Source organism: Bombina bombina, chromosome 11 (genome assembly GCF_027579735.1).
Source record: "Bombina bombina isolate aBomBom1 chromosome 11, aBomBom1.pri, whole genome shotgun sequence".
Taxonomy (NCBI): domain Eukaryota; kingdom Metazoa; phylum Chordata; class Amphibia; order Anura; family Bombinatoridae; genus Bombina; species Bombina bombina.
Genome location: NC_069509.1, coordinates 15,707,186 through 15,733,309, shown reverse-complemented (window position 1 = coordinate 15,733,309; position 26,124 = coordinate 15,707,186). Strand labels below are relative to the sequence as shown.

Sequence of the window (26,124 nt, the reverse complement as noted above, 5' to 3'; positions counted from 1 at the left end):
TTTAAAGTATTTTTACTGTTTTTTGTAGTAAGAAATCATAAAATAAAACTTTCAATTATTTTTAAAAATGATCATAAACAGCACGAGAAAACAAATAATAGACACAGTTGCAAAACTTTTTTTTCTTAATTTCTCAGGGGTTATGTTTTGTTAATTTGACATATTAATTTAGTAATTAATACCGAGAGACCTTGAAGACAGCTATAGGTGTAGCACTGAAGCATGTTTGATATGTGTCGGACTGGTACAGATGCTATAAATATCAGTAGTGATGGAAACTTCATATCATAAGGACAAAGGATCAAAAGATGAGTTTCAATTTTTGTTGTGTCATTTTTATAAATGTACTTCCATCTAGACTATTGTAGCTCCATTCCCAATTTTAGTAAAAGGGAAGCTGGGTAAGGAGCACCATGGGAAATCAAACAGTGTACGAATTTCATCTTTCTGGACTCACAAACCATTTCCAGACTCAGTGCCCTCTTTTTGTCCTTTTCCTTCTTATCTACCTGATGACCATCAGCACAAACCTTCTCATCCTTTTCCTGGCATTCATTGACTCTCAGCTTCATACACCCATGTACTTCTTCCTCGGGAACCTGGCGTTTATAGACATGTCTTACTCCTCTGTGACCGTACCAAGGATGCTCTGTGATGTCTTCACTACAAACAGAACAATATCTCTCCCTGCTTGTATAACTCAAGTCTTCTTCTTTATTTATTTTGCTAGCTCTGAGCTATTTCTGTTGGCTGCAATGTCCTATGATAGATATGTTGCCATCTGCCACCCTCTGCATTATATTCAAATCATGTCCTGGAAAGTCTGTACACAGTTCATATCTGTGGTTTGGACCCTTGGTTTTCTATATTCTTTGGTGCACACTCTCTGCTCACTCAGACTGACCTTCTGTGGTTCAAACATAATCCATAATTTCTTTTGTGACCTCCCTCATTTATTCCAGCTGTCCTGTACTGACACTTTAGTCAACATTGTAGTAATATTGATTGTAGGAGGAATTCTAGGAATTGCTGCTTTAGCTGTTACATTTATTCCTTATACCTATATCCTTAGTACTGTCCTCCAAATCAGAAGCTCTGGAGGGAAACGGAAAGCTCTCTCTACCTGCACGTCCCATCTAACAGTTGTATTAATCTTCTATGGTTCCATCATTTTTATTTACTTTATTCCCGCAACAAGCTACATGTTTGAGGTAAATAGGTTGGTTAATGTCATTTATGCAGTTATTAACCCTTTACTAAATCCACTAATCTACAGCTTGAGAAATAAAGATCTGAAAGATGCCCTTAGAAAATCCACATTGATAAAAGTACTTAAAGGGACATGAAGCCCACATGTTTCTTTCTTTAGTCAGGTAGATAATACCATAAAAAAGCTTACAATTTGCTTCTATTGTCAAATGTACTTCTTTTTCATGTTATTCTTTGTAAAAGAGATATCTAGATAAATATCTACTAGCACTACATGGCAGGAAATAGCGCTGCTTTCTAGTGCTCTTGCTAATGTATAATATTGATGCAAAACTGCTGCCATTTAATGCTGCAGACATGTGCACACGCCTGAGATTATATCCCTGCTATTCATCAAAGGATAACAAGAAAATGTCTTAATAGAAGTAAACTGGAAAGTTGTTTAAAATGGTACGCTCTATCAGAAGCATGAAATACATTATTGAGGTTTTATGTCCCTTTAAAGGGAAATAAAACATATTGAGATTGCAAGATAAAGTATTTATTCACTTGTAGTAAAATATGCAATAAAAACTCATCCATTATTTTGTGACTTTCTCATGCAGTTTAAACCTAAGAATTATTATCCATTCTGCTAATTGTATGTGCATGGTGCAGACTTTACAAATCTAACTGTAGATATCTGTCCCTAATTCTAATACCAGACCCTAAAATAAGAATTATTATTATTACTGATACATAAAACATTGATCTGACAACCTGTGCACTTTATTACTTTGCTGTCCTGTATACTTTCCTATTAGCACCTCTACCATACACAATAATATATGCAATATGCCTCTAACGTTATCTTGATGCATGTGCGACATATATCATATGCAATTATTACAGTAATTTCTAATTAAAACAAATCAGATTATTAGGCACTTAATAAATGGAGCCCTCTGTATTTATATTGTGCTGTACTGGGGTTGTTGTGTTTTTCATATTACATCAATCATTTGTCATGTCTCAAATGCACCAGACCTTTATATAAGTCAACATTTTAGAAGCCTTAAAGGGACATACAACCCACATTTTTTCTTTCATGGTTCAGAAAGAACATGCAATTTTAAACATCTTTCTAATTTACCTCTATTATCTAATTTGCTTCATTCTCTTGATATTCTTTGCTGAAAAGCATATCTAGATAGGCTTAGTAGCTGCTGATTGGGTTCTGCACATAGATGCCTCGTGTGACTGGCTCACACATGTGCATTGCTATTTCTTCAACAAAGGATATCTAAAGCATGAAGCAAATTAGATAATAGAAGTAACTTGGAATGTTGTTTAAAATTGTATTCTCTACCTGAATCATGAAGACACAAAATTGTGTTTAGTGTCCCTTTAAGGGCTGCATATGAATTTATGATTATTTAACAAGCAAATAATAATTCACCATGTACAGGGGGCAGAGGGATTAGGTAAGGTTAGCCGGTAACCCTCTATCTGCTGTTCTCCCTCTTTTGTCCTTTGGCCATCAGAGCACAAATTGTTATATCTGCCTTTTCCTTGGCCCACAAAACCTATGGCACTCACTCTTAGTTATGTTTTTTACCTGGGGACACAAAACTATGGCACTCACTCTTAGTTATGTTTTTTTACTTGGGGACACAAAATTATGGCACTCACTCTTAGTTCTGTTTTTTACCTGGGGACACAAAACCTATGGCACTCACTCTTAGTTATGTTTTTTTACCTGGTGACACAAAACTATGGCACTCACTCTTAGTTCAGTTTTTTTACCTGGGGACACAAAACTATGGCACTCATTCTTAGTTCTGTTTTTTACCTGGGGACACAAAACTATGGCACTCACTCTTAGTTCTGTTTTTTACCTGGGGACACAAAACTATGTCACTCACTCTTAGTTCTGTTTTGTACCTGGGGACATAAAACTATGGCACTCACTCTTAGTTCTGTTTTTTACCTGGGGACACAAAACTATGTCACTCACTCTTAGTTCTGTTTTTTACCTGGGGACACAAAACTATGGCACTCACTCTTAGTTCTGTTTTTTACCTGGGGACACAAAACTATGGCACTCACTCTTAGTTCTGTTTTTACCAGGGGACACAAAACTATGGCACTCATTCTTAGTTCAGTTTTTTACCTGGGGACACAAAACTATGGCACTCACTCTTAGTTCTGTTTTTTACCTGGTGACACAAAACTATGGCACTCACTCTTAGTTCTGTTTTTTACCTGGGGACACAAAACTATAGCACTCATTCTTAGTTCTGTTTTTTACCTGGGGACACAAAACTATGGCACTCACTCTTAGTTCTGTTTTTTACCTGGGGACACAAAACTATGTCACTCACTCTTAGTTCTGTTTTGTACCTGGGGACATAAAACTATGGCACTCACTCTTAGTTCTGTTTTTTACCTGGGGACACAAAACTATGTCACTCACTCTTAGTTCAGTTTTTTTACCTGGGGACACAAAACCTATGTCACTCACTCTTAGTTCTGTTTTTTTACCTGGGGACACAAAACCTATGGCACTCACTCTTAGTTCAGTATTTTACCTGGGGACACAAAACTATGGCACTCACTCTTAGTTCTGTTTTTTACCTGGGGACACAAAACTATGGCACTCACTCTTAGTTCTGTTTTTTACCTGGGGACACAAACTATGGCACTCACTCTTAGTTCTGTTTTTTACCTGGGGACACAAAACTATGGCACTCACTCTTAGTTCTGTTTTTTACCTGGGGACACAAAACTATGGCACTCACTCTTAGTTCAGTATTTTACCTGGGGACACAAAAACTATGGCACTCATTCTTAGTTCTGTTTTTTACCTGGGGACACAAAACTATGGCACTCACTCTTAGTTCTGTTTTTTACCTGGGGACACAAAACTATGGCACTCACTCTTAGTTCTGTTTTTTACCTGGGGACACAAAACCTATGGCACTCACTCTTAGTTCTGTTTTTTACCTGGGGACACAAAACTATGGCACTCACTCTTAGTTCTGTTTTTTACCTGGGGACATAAAACTATGGCACTCACTCTTAGTTCTGTTTTTTTACCTGGGGACACAAAACTATGGCACTCACTCTTAGTTCTGTTTTTTACCTGGGGACACAAAACTATGACACTCACTCTTAGTTCTGTTTTTTACCTGGGGACACAAAAACTATGGCACTCACTCTTAGTTCTGTTTTTTACCTGGGGACACAAAAACTATGGCACTCACTCTTAGTTCTATTTTTTACCCGGGGACACAAAACTATGGCACTCACTCTTATTTCTGCTTTTTACTTGGGGACACAAAACTATGGCACTCATTCTTAGTTCTGCTTTTTACCTGGGAACACAAAACTATGGCACTCACTCTTAGTTCTGTTTTTACCTGGGGACACAAAACTATGGCACTCATTCTTAGTTCTGTTTTTTACCTGGGGACACAAAACTATGACACTCACTCTTAGTTCTGTTTTTTACCTGGGGACACAAAAACTATGGCACTCACTCTTAGTTCTGTTTTTTACCTGGGGACACAAAAACTATGGCACTCACTCTTAGTTCTGTTTTTTACCAGGGGACACAAAACTATGGCACTCACTCTTAGTTCTGTTTTTTACCTGGGGACACAAAACTATGGCACTCACTCTTAGTTCTGTTTTTTACCTGGGGACACAAAACTATGGCACTCACTCTTAGTTCTGTTTTTTACCTGGGGACACAAAAACTATGGCACTCACTCTTAGTTCTGTTTTTACCTGGGGACACAAAAACTATGGCACTCAGTCTTAGTTCTGTTTTTTTACCTGGGGACACAAAACTATGGCACTCACTCTTAGTTCTGTTTTTTACCTGGGGACACAAAACCTATGGCACTCACTCTTAGTTCTGTTTTTTACCTGGGGACACAAAACTATGTCACTCATTCTTAGTTCTGTTTTTTACCTGGGGACACAAAACTATGGCACTCACTCTTAGTTCTGTTTTTTACCTGGGGACACAAAACTATGGCACTCACTCTTAGTTCTGTTTTTTACCTGGGGACACAAAACTATGGCACTCACTCTTAGTTCTGTTTTTTACCTGGGGACACAAAACCTATGGCACTCACTCTTAGTTCTGTTTTTTTCCAGGGGACACAAAACTATGGCACTCACTCTTAGTTCAGTTTTTTACCTGGGGACACAAAAAAATGTCACTCACTCTTAGTTCAGTTTTTTACCTGGGGACACAAAACTATGGCACTCACTCTTAGTTCTGTTTTTTACCTAAAGACAAAAAACTATGGCACTCACTCTTAGTTCTGTTTTTTACCTGGGGACACACAATTATGGCACTCACTCTTAGTTCTGTTTTTTACCTGGGGACACAAAACTATGGCACTCACTCTTAGTTCTGTTTTTTACCTGGGGACACAAAACTATGGCACTCACTCTTAGTTCTGTTTTTTACCTGGGGACACAAAACTATGTCACTCACTCTTAGTTCAGTTTTTTACCTGGGGACACAAAACTTTGGCACTCACTCTTAGTTCTGTTTTTTTACCTGGGGAAACAAAACTATGGCACTCTCTCTTAGTTCTGTTTTTTACCTGGGGACACAAAACTATGGCACTCACTCTTAGTTCAGTTTTTTTACCTGGGGACACAAAACTATGGCACTCACTCTTAGTTCTGTTTTTTACCTGGGGACACAAAACTATGGCACTCATTCTTAGCTCTGTTTTTTACCTGGGGACACAAAACTATGGCACTCACTCTTAGTTCTGTTTTTTACCTGGGGACACAAAACTATGGCACTCACTCTTAGTTCTGTTTTTTACCTGGAGACACAAAACTATGGCACTCACTCTTAGTTCTGTTTTTTACCTGGGGACACAAAACTATGGCACTCACTCTTAGTTCTGTTTTGTACCTGGGGACACAAAACTATGGCACTCACTCTTAGTTCTGTTTTTTACCTGGGGGCACAAAACCTATGGCACTCACTCTTAGTTCTGTTTTGTACCTTGGGACACAAAACTATGGCACTCACTCTTAGTTCAGTTTTTTACCTGGGGACACAAAACTATGGCACTCATTCTTAGCTCTGTTTTTTACCTGGGGACACAAAACTATGGCACTCACTCTTAGTTCTGTTTTTTACCTGGGGACACAAAACTATGGCACTCACTCTTAGTTCTGTTTTTTACCTGGGGACACAAAACTATGGCACTCACTCTTAGTTCTGTTTTTTACCTCGGGACACAAAACTATGGCACTCATTCTTAGCTCTGTTTTTTTACCTGGGGACACAAAACTATGGCACTCACTCTTAGTTCTGTTTTTTACCTGGGGACACAAAACTATGGCACTCACTCTTAGTTCTGTTTTTTACCTGGGGACACAAAACTATGGCACTCACTCTTAGTTCTGTTTTGTACCTGGGGACACAAAACTATGGCACTCACTCTTAGTTCTGTTTTTTACCTGCGGACACAAAACTATGGCACTCACTCTTAGTTCAGTTTTTTACCTGGGGACACAAAACTATGGCACTCACTCTTAGTTCTGTTTTTTACCTAAAGACAAAAAACTATGGCACTCACTCTTAGTTCTGTTTTTTACCTGGGGACACAAAACTATGGCACTCTCTCTTAGTTCTGTTTTTTACCTGGGGACACAAAACTATGACACTCATTCTTAGTTCTGTTTTTTACCTGGGGACACAAAATGATGGCACTCACTCTTAGTTCAGTTTTTTTACCTGGGGACACAAAACTATAGCACTCACTCTTAGTTCTGTTTTTTACCTGGGGACACAAAACTATGGCACTCATTCTTAGCTCTGTTTTTTACCTGGGGACACAAAACTATGGCACTCACTCTTAGTTCTGTTTTGTACCTGGGGACACAAAACTATGGCACTCATTCTTAGTTCTGTTTTTTACCTGGGGACACAATACCTATTTCACTCATTCTTAGCTTTGTTTTTTACCTGGGGACACAAAACTATGGCACTCATTCTTAGTTCTGTTTTTTACTTGGAGACACAAAACTATGGCACTCACTCTTAGTTCTGTTTTTTACCTGGGGACACAAAACTATGGCACTCATTCTTAGTTCAGTTTTTTACCTGGGGACACAAAACTATGGCACTCACTCTTAGTTCTGTTTTTTACCTGGGGACACAAAACTATGGCACTCACTCTTAGTTCTGCTTTTTACCTGGGGACACAAAACTATGGCACTCACTCTTAGTTCTGCTTTTTACCTGGGGACACAAAACTATGACACTCATTCTTAGTTCTGTTTTTTACCTTGGGACACAAAACTATGGCACTCACTCTTAGTTCTGTTTTTTTACCTGGGGACACAAAACTATGGCACTCACTCTTAGTTCTGTTTTTTACCTGGGGACACAAAACTATGGCACTCACTCTTAGTTCTGTTTTTTACCTGGGGACACAAAACTATGGCACTCACTCTTAGTTATGTTTTTTACCTGGGGACACAAAAACTATGGCACTCACTCTTAGTTCAGTTTTTTTACCTGGGGACACAAAAACTATGGCACTCATTCTTAGTTCTGTTTTTTACCTGGGGACACAAAACTATGGCACTCACTCTTAGTTCTGTTTTTTTACCTGGGGACACAAAACTATGGCACTCACTCTTAGTTCTGTTTTTTACCTGGGGACACAAAACTATGGCACTCACTCTTAGTTCAGTTTTTTACCTGGGAACACAAAAACTATGGCACTCATTCTTAGTTCTGTTTTTTACCTGGGGACACAAAAACTATGGCACTCATTCTTAGTGCTGTTTTTTACCTGGGGACACAAAACTATGGCACTCACTCTTAGTTCTGTTTTTTTTACCTGGGGACACAAAACTATGGCACTCACTCTTAGTTCAGTTTTTTACCTGGGAACACAAAACTATGGCACTCACTCTTAGTTCTGTTTTTTACATGGGGACACAAAACTATGGCACTCACTCTTAGTTCTGTTTTTTACCTGGGGACACAAAACTATGGCACTCACTCTTGCAGGCCCATTTATCAAGCTCCGTACGGAGCTTGAAGGGCCGTGTTTCTGGCGAGTCTGAAGACTCGCCAGAAACACAACTTATGAAGCAGCGGTCTAAAGACCGCTGCTTCATAACCCTGTCCGCCTGCTCTGAGCAGGCGGACAGGAATCGCCGGAAATCAACCCGATCGAATACGATCGGGTTGATTGACACCTCCCTGCTGGCGGCCAATTGGCCGCGAGTCAGCAGGGGGCGGCGTTGCACCAGCAGCTCTTGTGAGCTGCTGGTGCAATGTTAAATGCGGAGAGCGTATTGTTCTCCGCATTTAGCGAGGTCTTGCGGACCTGATCCGCAGTATCGGATCAGGTCCGCAAGCCCTTTGATAAATGGGCCCCTTAGTTCTGTTTTGTACCTGGGGACACAAAACTATGGCACTCACTCTTAGTTCTGTTTTTTTACCTGGGGACACAAAACTATGGCACTCACTCTTAGTTCTGTTTTTTACCTGGGGACACAAAACTATGGCACTCACTCTTAGTTCTGTTTTTTACCTGGGGACACAAAACTATGGTACTCACTCTTAGTTCAGTTTTTTACCTGGGGACACAAAAACTATGGCACTCATTCTTAGTTCTGTTTTTTACCTGGGGACACAAAACTATGGCACTCACTCTTAGTTCAGTTTTTTTACCTGGGGACACAAAAACTATGGCACTCATTCTTAGTTCTGTTTTTTACCTGGGGACACAAAAACTATGGCACTCATTCTTAGTTCTGTTTTTTACCTGGGGACACAAAACTATGGCACTCACTCTTAGTTCTGTTTTTTACCTGGGGACACAAAACTATGGCACTCACTCTTAGTTCAGTTTTTTACCTGGGGACACAAAACTATGGCACTCACTCTTAGTTCAGTTTTTTTACCTGGGGACACAAAACTATGGCACTCACTCTTAGTTCTGTTTTGTACCTGGGGACACAAAACTATGGCACTCACTCTTAGTTCTGTTTTTTACCTGGGGGCACAAAACCTATGGCACTCACTCTTAGTTCTGTTTTGTACCTTGGGACACAAAACTATGGCACTCACTCTTAGTTCAGTTTTTTACCTGGGGACACAAAACTATGGCACTCATTCTTAGCTCTGTTTTTTACCTGGGGACACAAAACTATGGCACTCACTCTTAGTTCTGTTTTTTACCTGGGGACACAAAACTATGGCACTCACTCTTAGTTCTGTTTTTTACCTGGGGACACAAAACTATGAAACTCACTCTTAGTTCTGTTTTTTACCTCGGGACACAAAACTATGGCACTCATTCTTAGCTCTGTTTTTTTACCTGGGGACACAAAACTATGGCACTCACTCTTAGTTCTGTTTTTTACCTGGGGATACAAAACTATGGCACTCACTCTTAGTTCTGTTTTTTACCTGGGGACACAAAACTATGGCACTCACTCTTAGTTCTGTTTTGTACCTGGGGACACAAAACTATGGCACTCACTCTTAGTTCTGTTTTTTACCTGCGGACACAAAACTATGGCACTCACTCTTAGTTCAGTTTTTTACCTGGGGACACAAAACTATGGCACTCACTCTTAGTTCTGTTTTTTACCTAAAGACAAAAAACTATGGCACTCACTCTTAGTTCTGTTTTTTACCTGGGGACACAAAACTATGGCACTCTCTCTTAGTTCTGTTTTTTACCTGGGGACACAAAACTATGACACTCATTCTTAGTTCTGTTTTTTACCTGGGGACACAAAATGATGGCACTCACTCTTAGTTCAGTTTTTTTACCTGGGGACACAAAACTATAGCACTCACTCTTAGTTCTGTTTTTTACCTGGGGACACAAAACTATGGCACTCATTCTTAGCTCTGTTTTTTACCTGGGGACACAAAACTATGGCACTCACTCTTAGTTCTGTTTTGTACCTGGGGACACAAAACTATGGCACTCATTCTTAGTTCTGTTTTTTACCTGGGGACACAATACCTATTTCACTCATTCTTAGCTTTGTTTTTTACCTGGGGACACAAAACTATGGCACTCATTCTTAGTTCTGTTTTTTACTTGGAGACACAAAACTATGGCACTCACTCTTAGTTCTGTTTTTTACCTGGGGACACAAAACTATGGCACTCATTCTTAGTTCAGTTTTTTACCTGGGGACACAAAACTATGGCACTCACTCTTAGTTCTGTTTTTTACCTGGGGACACAAAACTATGGCACTCACTCTTAGTTCTGCTTTTTACCTGGGGACACAAAACTATGGCACTCACTCTTAGTTCTGCTTTTTACCTGGGGACACAAAACTATGACACTCATTCTTAGTTCTGTTTTTTACCTTGGGACACAAAACTATGGCACTCACTCTTAGTTCTGTTTTTTTACCTGGGGACACAAAACTATGGCACTCACTCTTAGTTCTGTTTTTTACCTGGGGACACAAAACTATGGCACTCACTCTTAGTTCTGTTTTTTACCTGGGGACACAAAACTATGGCACTCACTCTTAGTTATGTTTTTTACCTGGGGACACAAAAACTATGGCACTCACTCTTAGTTCAGTTTTTTACCTGGGGACACAAAAACTATGGCACTCATTCTTAGTTCTGTTTTTTACCTGGGGACACAAAACTATGGCACTCACTCTTAGTTCTGTTTTTTTACCTGGGGACAAAAAACTATGGCACTCACTCTTAGTTCTGTTTTTTACCTGGGGACACAAAACTATGGCACTCACTCTTAGTTCAGTTTTTTACCTGGGAACACAAAAACTATGGCACTCATTCTTAGTTCTGTTTTTTACCTGGGGACACAAAAACTATGGCACTCATTCTTAGTGCTGTTTTTTACCTGGGGACACAAAACTATGGCACTCACTCTTAGTTCTGTTTTTTTACCTGGGGACACAAAACTATGGCACTCACTCTTAGTTCAGTTTTTTACCTGGGGACACAAAACTATGGCACTCACTCTTAGTTCTGTTTTTTACCTGGGGACACAAAACTATGGCACTCACTCTTAGTTCTGTTTTTTACCTGGGGACACAAAACTATGGCACTCACTCTTGCAGGCCCATTTATCAAGCTCCGTACGGAGCTTGAAGGGCCGTGTTTCTGGCGAGTCTGAAGACTCGCCAGAAACACAACTTATGAAGCAGCGGTCTAAAGACCGCTGCTTCATAACCCTGTCCGCCTGCTCTGAGCAGGCGGACAGGAATCGCCGGAAATCAACCCGATCGAATACGATCGGGTTGATTGACACCTCCCTGCTGGCGGCCAATTGGCCGCGAGTCAGCAGGGGGCGGCGTTGCACCAGCAGCTCTTGTGAGCTGCTGGTGCAATGTTAAATGCGGAGAGCGTATTGTTCTCCGCATTTAGCGAGGTCTTGCGGACCTGATCCGCAGTATCGGATCAGGTCCGCAAGCCCTTTGATTAATGGGCCCCTTAGTTCTGTTTTGTACCTGGGGACACAAAACTATGGCACTCACTCTTAGTTCTGTTTTTTTACCTGGGGACACAAAACTATGGCACTCACTCTTAGTTCTGTTTTTTACCTGGGGACACAAAACTATGGCACTCACTCTTAGTTCTGTTTTTTACCTGGGGACACAAAACTATGGCACTCACTCTTAGTTCAGTTTTTTACCTGGGGACACAAAAACTATGGCACTCATTCTTAGTTCTGTTTTTTACCTGGGGACACAAAACTATGGCACTCACTCTTAGTTCAGTTTTTTTACCTGGGGACACAAAAACTATGGCACTCATTCTTAGTTCTGTTTTTTACCTGGGGACACAAAAACTATGGCACTCATTCTTAGTTCTGTTTTTTACCTGGGGACACAAAACTATGGCACTCACTCTTAGTTCTGTTTTTTACCTGGGGACACAAAACTATGGCACTCACTCTTAGTTCAGTTTTTTACCTGGGGACACAAAACTATGGCACTCACTCTTAGTTCAGTTTTTTTACCTGGGGACACAAAACTATGGCACTCACTCTTAGTTCTGTTTTTTACCTGGGGACACAAAACTATGGCACTCACTCTTAGTTCTGTTTTTTACCTGGGGACACAAAACTATGGCACTCACTCTTAGTTCTGTTTTTTACCTGGAGACACAAAACTATGGCACTCACTCTTAGTTCTGTTTTTTACCTGGGGACACAAAACTATGGCACTCACTCTTAGTTCTGTTTTTTACCTGGGGACACAAAACTATGGCACTCATTCTTAGTTCTGTTTTTTACCCGGGGACACAAAACTATGTCACTCACTCTTAGTTCTGTTTTTTACCTGGGGACACAAAACTATGGCACTCACTCTTAGTTCAGTTTTTTACCTGGGGACACAAAAACTATGGCACTCAATCTTAGTTCAGTTTTTTTACCTGGGGACACAAAACTATGGCACTCACTCTTAGTTCTGTTTTTTACCTGGGGACACAAGACTATGTCACTCACTCTTAGTTCAGTTTTTTACCTGGGGACACAAAACTATGTCACTCATTCTTAGTTCTGTTTTTTACCTGGAGACACAAAACTATGGCACTCATTCTTAGTTCTGTTTTTTACCTGGAGACACAAAACTATGTCACTCACTCTTAGTTTAGTTTTTTACCTGGGGACACAAAACTATGGCACTCACTCTTAGTTCTGTTTTTTACCTGGGGACACAAAAACAATGGCACTCACTCTTAGTTCAGTTTTTTTACCTGGGGACACAAAACCTATGGCACTCACTCTTAGTTCTGTTTTTTACCTGGGGACACAAAAACTATGGCACTCACTCTTAGTTCAGTTTTTTTACCTGGGGACACAAAACTATGGCACTCATTCTTAGTTCTGTTTTTTACCAGGGGGCACAAAACTATGGCACTCACTCTTAGTTCTGTTTTTTACCTGGGGACACAAAACTATGGCACTCATTCTTAGTTCAGTTTTTTACCTGGGGACACAAAACTATGGCACTCACTCTTAGTTCTGTTTTTTACCTGGGGACACAAAACTATGGCACTCATTCTTAGTTCAGTTTTTTACCTGGGGACACAAAACTATGGCACTCATTCTTAGATCTGTTTTTTACCTGGGGACATAAAACTATGGCACTCACTCTTAGTTCTTTTTTTTACCTGGGGACACAAAACCTATGGCACTCACTCTTAGTTCTGTTTTTTACCTGGGGACACAAAAACTATGGCACTCACTCTTAGTTCAGTTTTTTTACCTGGGGACACAAAACTATGGCACTCATTCTTAGTTCTGTTTTTTACCAGGGGACACAAAACTATGACACTCACTCTTAGTTCTGTTTTTTACCTAGGGACACAAAACTATGGCACTCATTCTTAGTTCAGTTTTTTACCTGGGGACACAAAAACTATGGCACTCAGTCTTAGTTCTGTTTTTTACCTGGGGACACAAAACTATGGCACTCATTCTTAGTTCAGTTTTTTACCTGGGGACACAAAACTATGGCACTCATTCTTAGTTCTGTTTTTTACCTGGGGACATAAAACTATGGCACTTACTCTTAGTTCTGTTTTTTACGTGGGGACACAAAAATATGTCACTCATTCTTAGCTCTGTTTTTTACCTGGGGACACAAAAACTATGGCACTCACTCTTAGTTCAGTTTTTTTACCTGGGGACACAAAACTATGGCACTCATTCTTAGTTCTGTTTTTTACCAGGGGACACAAAACTATGGCACTCACTCTTAGTTCTGTTTTTTACCTGGGGACACAAAACTATGGCACTCATTCTTAGTTCAGTTTTTTACCTGGGGACACAAAACTATGGCACTCACTCTTAGTTCTGTTTTTTACCTGGGGACACAAAACTATGGCACTCATTCTTAGTTCAGTTTTTTACCTGGGGACACAAAACTATGGCACTCATTCTTAGTTCTGTTTTTTACCTGGGGACATAAAACTATGGCACTCACTCTTAGTTCTGTTTTTTACCTGGAGACACAAAACTATGTCACTCACTCTTAGTTTAGTTTTTTACCTGGGGACACAAAACTATGGCACTCACTCTTAGTTCTGTTTTTTACCTGGGGACACAAAAACAATGACACTCACTCTTAGTTCAGTTTTTTTACCTGGGGACACAAAACCTATGGCACTCACTCTTAGTTCTGTTTTTTACCTGGGGACACAAAAACTATGGCACTCACTCTTAGTTCAGTTTTTTTACCTGGGGACACAAAACTATGGCACTCATTCTTAGTTCTGTTTTTTACCAGGGGGCACAAAACTATGGCACTCACTCTTAGTTCTGTTTTTTACCTGGGGACACAAAACTATGGCACTCATTCTTAGTTCAGTTTTTTACCTGGGGACACAAAACTATGGCACTCACTCTTAGTTCTGTTTTTTACCTGGGGACACAAAACTATGGCACTCATTCTTAGTTCAGTTTTTTACCTGGGGACACAAAACTATGGCACTCATTCTTAGTTCTGTTTTTTACCTGGGGACATAAAACTATGGCACTCACTCTTAGTTCTTTTTTTTACCTGGGGACACAAAACCTATGGCACTCACTCTTAGTTCTGTTTTTTACCTGGGGACACAAAAACTATGGCACTCACTCTTAGTTCAGTTTTTTTACCTGGGGACACAAAACTATGGCACTCATTCTTAGTTCTGTTTTTTACCAGGGGACACAAAACTATGGCACTCACTCTTAGTTCTGTTTTTTACCTGGGGACACAAAACTATGGCACTCATTCTTAGTTCAGTTTTTTACCTGGGGACACAAAACTATGGCACTCACTCTTAGTTCTGTTTTTTACCTGGGGACACAAAACTATGGCACTCATTCTTAGTTCAGTTTTTTACCTGGGGACACAAAACTATGGCACTCATTCTTAGTTCAGTTTTTTACCTGGGGACACAAAACTATGGCACTCATTCTTAGTTCTGTTTTTTACCTGGGGACATAAAACTATGGCACTCACTCTTAGTTCTGTTTTTTACCTGGGGACACAAAAATATGTCACTCATTCTTAGCTCTGTTTTTTACCTGGGGACACAAAAAACTATGGCACTCACTCTTAGTTCTGCTTTTTACCTGGGGACACAAAACTATGGCACTCACTCTTAGTTCTGTTTTTTACCTGGGGACACAAAACTATGGCACTCACTCTTAGTTCTGTTTTTTACCTGGGGAGACAAAACTATGGCACTCACTCTTAGTTCTGTTTTTTACCTGGGGACACAAAACTATGGCACTCACTCTTAGTTCTGTTTTTTACCTGGGGACACAAAACTATGGCACTCACTCTTAGTTCTGTTTTTTACCTGGGGACACAAAACTATGGCACTCATTCTTAGTTCTGTTTTTACCTGGGGACACAAAAACTATGGCACTCACTCTTAGTTCTGTTTTTACCTGGGGACACAAAAACTATGGCACTCACTCTTAGTTATGTTTTTACCTGGGGACACAAAACTATGGCACTCACTCTTAGTTATGTTTTTTACCTGGGGACACAAAAACTATGGCACTCATTCTTAGTTCTGTTTTTTACCAGGGGACACAAAACTATGGCACTCACTCTTAGTTCTGTTTTTTACCTGGGGACACAAAACTATGGCACTCACTCTTAGTTCTGTTTTTTACCTGGAGACACAAAACTATGGCACTCACTCTTAGTTCTGTTTTTTACCTGGGGACACAAAACTATGGCACTCATTCTTAGTTCTGTTTTTTACCTGGGGACACAAAACTATGGCACTCACTCTTAGTTCTGTTTTTTACCTGGGGACACAAAACTATGGCACTCAGTCTTAGTTCTGTTTTTTACCTGGGGACACAAAACTATGGCACTCACTCTTAGTTCTGTTTTTTACCTGGTGACATAAAACTATGGCACTCACTCTTAGTTCTGTTTTTTACCAGGGGACACAAAACTATGGCACTCACTCTTAGTTCTGTTTTTTACCTGGGGACACAAAACTATGGCACTCACTCTTAGTTCTGTTTTTTACCAGGGGACACAAAACTATGGCACTCACTCTTAGTTCTGTTTTTTACCTGGGGACACAAAACTATGGCACTCACTCTTAGTTCTGTTTTTTACCTGGGGACACAAAACAATGCACTCACTCTTAGTTCTGTTTTTTACCTGGGGACACAAAACTATGGCACTCACTCTTAGTTCTGTTTTTTACCTGGGGACACAAAACTATGGCACTCATTCTTAGTTCTGTTTTTTACCTGGGGACACAAAACTATGGCACTCACTCTTAGTTCTGTTTTGTACCTGGGGACATAAAACTATGGCACTCACTCTTAGTTCTGTTTTTTACCTGGGGACACAAAACTATGTCACTCACTCTTAGTTCTGTTTTTTACCTGGGGACACAAAACTATGGCACTCACTCTTAGTTCTGTTTTTTACCTGGGGACACAAAAACTAGCGCAGAGGGCTGAGTGAGGCCCTTTTGTCACCAATTGGCCATTCCTGGTCTAGAGGAAATTAGTGGGAACATAACAAATTTAATAAAGGTTCTACATTGTATCAGTGATTGGTGGTTTCATGCAGTGTTTTCACACTTTGTTTATCTGTAATTCGGGTTGATCACTTCTCTTTCTTTCCTTCCTTTATTTAGCTCTTGGCTATGATTTCACAGTTGCTACAGGTGTAGTTTTTCATGGTCATTTAAAGTTATTCTCATTCACAAGCTGTGGTCCTAAATGCATAGCCTCCTACTGCCTCTCAACCTGCTATAGAACCAGGTGTCTGCATTTACCAGAATACTGGGTATTACCTCTGTACTTCCATTCTGTTTTCATTGGAAACCGTTACATTTTATTTTGTTTCTGCATGAGTGCCTGCACTTTATTTAGCTTTGCTTGCTCACCTGTTTACTTAGCAATAAGCAGCAGTTTGTTCCAGCCTAAAAGAACCTAACTAGTTTGCTATACACTGAACTAAACTTGTGTAATCATATTAGTCCAGACTCGCCGTATCTCTTGTTACAGTCACCTTGTTTGCAATCTAATAATAATATTTAAGCGTGTGCATTTGTTTTTTATCTACTAACAAACAGCTACATTACAAGTTATGCGTGCTATAGGGAAATTAACGAACGTAACAAAAGTTACATAATTTAACCCTTTATAGCGCAGCCATTACAAGTTTTCAAACAGCTAGCTTGTGCGTGCGATATGGGGTTTTTAAACTCCATACCGCACAAAATACAAGCGCTGTTTTGACGTGCTCATGCACGCTTTCTCCATAGACATTAATGGGAGAGCGGGTCAGAAAAAAAACCTAACACCTGCGATCGCGGAATGAAAAGCTCCGTAACACAACCACATTGATGTCTATGGGGAAAAAAACTAACGTTTAAACCTAACATTCTAACATAAACCTCATATCTAAACACCCCTAATCTGCTGCCCCAACATCGCCGACACCTAACTACAGTTATTAACCCCTAATCTGCCGCTCCCGATATCGCTATCACTATATTAAAGTTATTAACCCCTATTCCATTGCACCCCAACATCGCTGCCACTACTATATTAAAGATATTAACTGCTATTCCACCGCTCCCTGGCATCGCTGCCACTAAGTAAAGGTATTAACCCCTAAACCTCTGGCCTCCCACATCAATATGACTAAATAAACTTATTAACCATTAAACCACCAGTACCCCAAATCACAACAAACTAAATTAAACTATATTTAACCCTAAACCTAATCCTAACCCTAATGTAACCCTAACTCTAAACCTTACACCCTCTTACTTTAACATAATTAAAATAGAACTAAACTAAAGTTATAATTATTAACTAAATAATACCTACTTAAGACTAAATACATACTTACATGTGAAATAAAACCTAAGCTAGCTACAATATAACTAATAGTTACATTGTAGCTAGCTTTGGTTTTATTTTTATTTCACAGGTAAGTTTGTATTTATTTTAACTAGGCAGACTAGTTAGTAAAAAGGTATTAACTATTTACTAACTACCTAGTTAAAATAAATACAAACTTACCTGTGAAATAAAACCTAACCTGCCTTACACTAAAACCTACCATTACAAAAAATAACAAACGGATTATACAAAACAATACAAGTTATTCCTATTCTAATACCCTTTAAACAAAAACAAAAAAACACAGCAAAATAAAAAACTAAATCTAGAATAAACTACCAATAGCCCTTAAAAGGGCTGATTGTAGGGCATTGCCCTAAATTAAATAGCTCTTTTACCTGAAAAAAAATTACAAAGACCCCCTAACATTACAAACCCCAACCCCCCAAAACCCACAAAATAAAAAAAAACTATCTGGGGGGCGTGTCCGGGAGGCGGCCATACTAGGATGCTTTTACAAGAGCTCCTCATTGAACATCCACTACTAAGCTGTTTTTTGAGATATGCATACCGATTGAGGTAGCAAATATCTATCTACTGGATAGAGGAAGAAATTCTGAACAGTTTGATATCCATGGAGCTAGATTTATGACTGGAAGGCCCAACCCCTGGACCATAATAATATTAGGCGCGGCATAGTGCTGCGACTTTCAGCTTTTTATTCCCCCACGAACCAAGCAACGTAGCTTCTATTAGTTTACTGGCTGCCGCAGCAGAGAGATCACTCAGCATGGAGGGACCGGGCAAGTTATTACGAGCTTTACTGCTACAATTAGAATCTAAATTGGATGGCTGTATGCTCGACCTCATAGCCACAGCACGGAGCACAAGACGGGATACACAGACAACCTTCTGGCCTACCCCAGACATACACATGGTCTCACTGCAAAGGCTCTCGATATTTAGCCCTGAAATTACCCATATGGAGGTTTCATCTGTTAGCATAAGCCCCGATGAGAGAGAGGAATCTTCCCATGTTACCAGCCTACCCGCCGGGGATATCAGAATCCGAGATCCTAACTACCCAAAGCCTGCATCGCAATTCAATATGGAGACGATTGCACAGCTATAGGTCGGGGGGAGAGCGGCCGACTCCCGTGGCCCAAGATCAGCAAGATATAGCATCTCACACAAAGGGAAACTGCAGGAGGCTGTGCAGTTGCGAGTCTGGGCATTCCTTTTAACCTTTCAACAGATTCAGAGAAATAATTGCTGTAGGTTGACTCTGGGACAAAAATAGATTTATCACTACTTTAAGTATGATGTTTTTATGTTAAATAACTACATACCTTTGACTAATGTCCCATATTCTATAATCAGGTGCTAAACACAACTTGTTATTCATTCCATAGCTATTATGTAAAGGTCACGCCTTATGTTTCATAACTTTATTAAAGTATCACCCTATAAGGCAATTTGAATCACCAGGGAGTTTAAAATAGTTCAATAATTGTAAAAATGAGGTATCACATGCCTAGATAGTTATTGCCTTTAGAGAAAATATATCTTGCTATTTTAAGTGAATTGCATGGTGTGTGCCTGGACAACTAAACATATAAGGATATATGTGATAAATTAGTATCATCCTATCTCTTTGAACACATATAGAGTTTATTCAGGATCCAACTCTTAGCAATACCTATCTGTATCTGTAATTTATGCTCATGATAATGTATCTTCAATATGTTTTGTTGCACTACCTCAATAAAAATCTTTGATTTAAAAAAAACCCTAATCTACCTATTGCCCATAAAAGGGTATTTTGCTCTTTTGCTGCCCAAACCCTAATCTAAAAAAAACCCACCAAAAAAACCCTTAAAGGGACATTGAACCAATTTTTTTTTTCTTTCGTGATTCAGACAGAGCATGTGACTTTTTTTTTTTTTTAAATCTTTATTTACAACCAGCATTATGTACAGTTTAATAGAAAAAGAAGAAACAAAAACATATCTTATGCCACACAGGGCAGATAATTTTCCAAAACTAATATGAACCAAAAGGCAGTTATTTTCAATGTTCTTGATATTATGCAGAATTGTACCAATGTACATTATCAATAAAAAAAAGACAAAAGTAAATTATATTCTCTGCTGGGATTTTTCAATCAATTTTCTCGACCCCCATGAAAACCAATCATTCTACTGAGCATGCGATTTTAAGCAACTTTCTAATTTATTCCTATTATCAATTTTTCTTTGTTCTCTTGCTATCTTTATTTGAAAAAGAAGGCATTTTTGTTTCAGCCCTCTGGACAGCACTTTTTTATTGGTGGATTAATTTATCCACCAATCAGCAAGAACAACCCAGGTTGTTCTCCAAAAATGGTCCGGCATCTAAACTTACATTCTTGCATTTCAAATAAAGATACCAAGAGAATGAAGAAAATTTGATAATAGGAGTAAATTAAGTTGCTTAAAATGTCATGATCTATCTGAAGCACAAAAGAAAAAATTTGGGTTCAGTTTCCCTTTAATAAAACACTAACCCGCGGCAATCCACTTACAGTTTTTGTAAGTCCTGCTTGAACGATCTTCCTCCAGGCGGCAAGAAGTCTTCATCCAGATGGCCTCTTCTATCTTCCTCCAGGCTGCATCTTCTATCTTGATCCTGGTGGCAATAGAATGAGAGCTACTTAAATCCTATTGGCTGATTTGAGCAGCTATAATTCAAATTAGTTGATTAAATTTTTTCAGCCAATAGGAATGCAAGGGATGCCCTTTTGAAACGGCTCTCTTGCATTGAAGATTCAGTGCATGACGGCGACCGTATCAAGAGGATGCTCTGCGCCGGATGTCTTCAGGATGAACCCGCTCCACATCGCCGGGATCAAGATAGAATATGTAGCCTGGATGAAGATAGAAGAGGCCATCTGGATGAAGAATTCTCGCCGCCTGGATTAAGATCGTTCAAGCAGGACTTAGAAAACTGTAAGTGGATCGTCTGGGGTTAGTCTTAGGTTTTTTTTTTAAGGGTTTTTTGGGTGGTTTTTTTTCTAGATTAGGGTCTGGGCAGCAAAAGAGCTAGAGTGCACTTTTAAGGGCAATGCCCATACAAATGCCCTTTTCAGGGCAATGGGTAGATTAGTTTTTTTTAGAATTAGGTTTTTTATTTTGGGGGGTTGGTTTGGTGATGGGTTTTACTGTTGGGGGTGTCTTTGTATTTTCTTTAAGGGAAAATAGCTTGATATCTTTGGGGCCATTTTAAGGGCTATTGGTAGTTTATTGTAGGCTAGGTTTTTTTATTTTGGGTGGGATTTTTTATTTTGATAGGGCTATTAGATTACGTGTAATTCATTTTTATTTTGGATAATTTTGTTTGTTATTTTTCGTAATTTAGTCTTTTTTATTTTTTGTAATTAGATACTTTGTAATTTTTAGAGTAGTGTTAGGATTTTTTTAATGTGTAGTTTAGTTTTTTAATTGGTAGTTAGTTTAATTTTCGTTTAATAATTATATTAGTTTAATTTTATTTTTTTAGTTCTTTTTTTTTTTTTTTTTAAATAAAGTTTTTTATTGAGGTATTAAGAATATACATCAAGAGATAAGACTCAAACATTCTAAAGACATAAAATTTTCAGTAAATACTAAGAGGTTACATTTCTATTAACATCAAAATTGACAATGATATCGTATTGGTAAACCTACAAAAAGGAGGATACAGATATTCATAAGGTACTGTGTAGGTAATTATTTTACGTTAGATATGATGAAAGGTAGTCAAGGGTAATGTTAAGTCTGTATAGTAAGGACCTCAGTTTTTGTATAATAAGATAGATTATGGTAACTACTGCTCAGGCATAGTATAAACTAGATAAGAGATTATATAGTTGCAGAAAATAATTTTAAAGTGAATATATGATGAGCATAGTTAGCGAGAAGATAAATGGGGTAAGGGGATGCAGCGGGCAAGAGCCGCTCAGAAGAGGGTAGGGAGGTGTTTGGAGAGTACAATCCAGTCAACTAAGAGTATATAGATGGGGGCAGGGAGTATAGCTAGATGTTGTTACTGGAGGAACAGATTTGAGTGAAAATTGGATAATACTAATCTTTGATGCCGTGACTAGAGCTACTCTTATAAAGATGTAAGGCGAAGTGTAGGTAGGCAGAGAATTTTTCAGGTATATATGGTGTTGTGTATAGCCATGAGCAAGTGCTGCTAGGAGCAATTATAGGGAGCTAGTGGCATTACCGGTTATCCACAGAAATGTTATATCCGGGAGTAATAGTGGGAATTATATAGTAAAGTAAACCTTGCATTTCTATAGTTCCTATTCTTATATGTGGCAGGTTTATGTCACATAGGGTGGTCATATAGGTTGCAATGTCATGTTCTGCTACTAGCTAAGAGTACAGGAGAGAATAGTAGCCATGTTAATACTTCCCCTTTAACATACGTAGGCACTCATGAAATATAAGAATAAAACCTTGGTGTTAGGTTCTTCCAACCTTTGCGTCCCTCATGATACATCGGTCACCTTTATACCTACCCACATCTAGAATAGTAAAGGATGAGGGGGTAGGATACTTATCTCAGTCACTTTTGGACCGTATCATGTAGAATATGGAGGGGGGGGAGTACCAATTATAAGAGTAGGGCATATGTAATTTTGATGGTAGTAATATGTAGGTATATGATAAGAGCCCCTCTTGTTAAATTATTTGAGAAGGTCCTAATTGTAAAAGAGCTACCATCAATGACAGAAAGGGAAATATATATGAGGACTACAGCTGCAAGGCTTAGGAGCTTAGAAGTAGAAGAGTGGTCTGCCTAGATGTAACATAAAGTGTAAGATATGTACAGATTGTTCAACATTAATACAAAGCCTCAAAATTACTTTTAATGCAAGTAGGACCCAGTCAGGTATAGCTAGAGTCACCCCACGGCTGAATGCTGGCCTGTCAGTAACACAATGAAGCAGTGTAGGATTATAGCGTGAGGGCAGATATATCAATTGGGGAAAGTGGGTCAGTCCTGGCAAGTCCCCGCCATAACATAGATCCGCAGCAACATAGACTATCTTTCCTATGCGAGGTATATTTTTCAGAGATGTTGGAGTCAGATATTTTGGGGTTAGCTAAAGGGGCTAAGATATATAAGTTTACATGAGAGCTGAGATATACATCAGTCTAATGCACATTAAGACCACAAGTAAAACTAAAGCTTAGAGCAGTTTCTATGTGACAAACTCTTCTTGATACACAAGAACCACAAAAAAAATAAATAAAAAAAAATAAAGCAACAACAACAGAGAGAACATGGATAAGAGGCGTCTCGCCATATAATAGTTGCGATGTCTGTAAAAGTCAGCCCACACCAACACTCATACAATGCCGCTGCAGTCTGTTGTGAACCCGCATGACAGTTCCATCTTCCAATGTATGTTGGAATAAACCTCTCCTGGCTAAGTGGGTTATGTCATGTGCGATTAGGCTAATAAGCCGATAACGAGTAGGCCCCGATCTCCGAGCAGAGGAGCCGGCCGCATCTCCCAAGCCGGAAGCCGGAGGTAACCGGTCAAATGCCTGTATCTCTCCAGAGCGCACAAAAGGAACTGTCATCGATCGGATAGGTTGCGCACATGTGGCTGGCACAGTAAACTTAATAACTGGTAGGTCAGCACTCACAAGTGGATATTGCTGGGTATACTCATCGTAGGAGGGTGGCGGGCTGGTTAGGCTGCAGACTGCATCATCTGCGTTGCTAATTATTTGACTGTAGCTTGGGGCACCGTCAGACTCCTCTCTCTGTAGTTGTAAGCACTGCTGCTCTGGGGATATGTCCTCCGTTAAATCTGTGGAGACTGAATCTCTATCAGTAAGGTATCCGATGTGGCCTTGTTCTGGTATGCCTCTGATAATGGCGGTAAGTTCGTCAAACCATCTGTCTGCCCTACACACAAGATCCTTCAGTACGGTATGCATATCTATGTGTTCCATATTGAACTAGCAGTATAGTGACTTTATTGTACTCTGCTATCTGGAGGGGTATTAGTAGAGTTGATAGTTGAAGGCCGGCGCCGCTTCTTGTGACGGTGTAATTCAAGTCTTCAAAACACACTGAAACTAGGTTTTACTGATGCCCAGTAGTACTTGCCGGTATTAGGGATCAAATACAATCGTTGGAAATCAGTAGTTTGGTAGAGATCAAACAAAATTGAATTGAAAGTTTATATTAGATCCAGAGCTGCTGAACAGTGCGACTTGTCATGGTGCCGGCTAGACACGCCCCCCTTTTTAGTACTTTTAATGTGACAGGTAAGTTTTAATTTAATTTAAGATAGATAGAAATTGTAATTTTAATATAAAGTCAGGGTGGTGTCAGGTTTAGGGGTTAATAGTTTAGTATATTTCGTTGTGGGGGGCTTGCGGTTTAGTGGTTAATAGGTTTATTATAGTGGCGGCAGTGTAGTGCATAATAACTTAAGTATAGTGGGGAAGATGTGGGTGGATGGCAGATTAGGGGTTAATAATATTTAAATAGTGTTTGCTATACGGGAGGGCAGCGGTTTAGGGGTTAATAACTTTAGTACAGTGACGGCAATATTGGGGAGCGGTGGAATAGGGGTTAATAAATGTTATTAGTGGCGGTGATGTCGGGGGCAGCAGATTAGGGGTTTATAACTTTAATACTGTATAGTATTTGTGATGCGGGAGGGCCTCAGTTTAAGGGTTAGTAGGTAGATTATGGGTGCTTTCAAAATCCAATAGGGGAAGTGGTTAAGGTGTATGCACTGTATAAAGAAATGTATAAATAGTCCTGAAACCAATTCCTTGTAAGGCCACTGCACAACTTAGACTGTTTGTAAAGGAAAGAATGTGGCGGTGTTCCCCAAAACAACCCCCACACTAATATCATTCACAAGGGACCACTCCCAGACATCCGTATATACACAAAATAAAATGCTTGACTCACCACTCTTCAATCCCTTGGTGTGGTGTTCTTTCAGATCAGGATGCTGAGTCCAGTACTGGTGTGAAAAGTTGTGTCTTGTATTCCAGGATTATTACTCTCTGCCCATTATTCCATTTTCAGGGCCCTGAAAGACTTCACCTATGTCCCTTAGATGAAAAGACAGTCAGTGCAGTGTGCCTCTAGCCCACCTACCGCAATTTAAATCCAAAACCTGTGCTCACTGTTTGGCCAAGTAATAAGCAAAGCATCAGAAAAAATGTGTAACAGGAGCACCAAGTATATGGATAAAAAACCAAACTTTATTTAGAACATAAAGGGTATCTTAACCCCTGGGTAAGAACATACAATTATAGTTAAACAGATGACAAAAAGGCTGACCGGTTTCGGCTGTTGCCTTACTCCTAGCCTGAAGCAGGCTAGGAGTAAGGCAACAGCCGAAACCGGTCAGCCTTTTTGTCATCTGTTTAACTATAATTGTATGTTCTTACCCAGGGGTTAAGATACCCTTTATGTTCTAAATAAAGTTTGATTTTTTATCCATATACTTGGTGCTCCTGTTACACATTTTTTCTGATGCTTAGATTATGGGTGTTTAGTGTACTTTGTAGCAGTTTAGTTATAAGTATTATGTTACAGTTTTGTAGCGTAAAACTCAAAACTACTGCTTATAGATTGCGGAACGGATCTTGTCGGTATAGTCTGCAATGCAAGCTTTTTAGCCTCACCACAAAACTCGTAATGGCTGCGCTATGGAAGTCCCATGAAAAAACTTACGGTTAGATTACGAGTTTTTGCAGGTAATGGTGTGCGGTGCTAACAAACCCTTTTTCTTTTCTCCCCGCTGACGTAAGACAACGCTGGTATACAAGCTTTCTGCAAGCCGGCGTTAGCCTCAGAAAAGTGAGCGTTGAGCAAATTTTAGCTCCACATCTCACCTCAATACCAGCGTTGCTTAAGTCAGCGGTGAGCTGGCTGAACTTGCTCGTGCACGATTTCCCCCATAGGAAACAATGGGGCTGAGCTGGCTGAAAAAAAAACTAACACCTGCAAAAAAGCAGCGTTCA

General features: G+C 39.5%; 1 protein-coding gene across 1 annotated transcript; it reads left to right on the top strand.

Annotated features, from left to right (window-relative positions):
- Positions 1-413: 413 nt before the first annotated feature.
- LOC128641587 (olfactory receptor 1C1-like) lies at positions 414-1,346 on the top strand. The gene has a single exon (XM_053694125.1). It carries the CDS (start codon positions 414-416, stop codon positions 1,344-1,346), a length of 933 nt encoding a protein of 310 aa, XP_053550100.1.
- Positions 1,347-26,124: the final 24,778 nt, after the last annotated feature.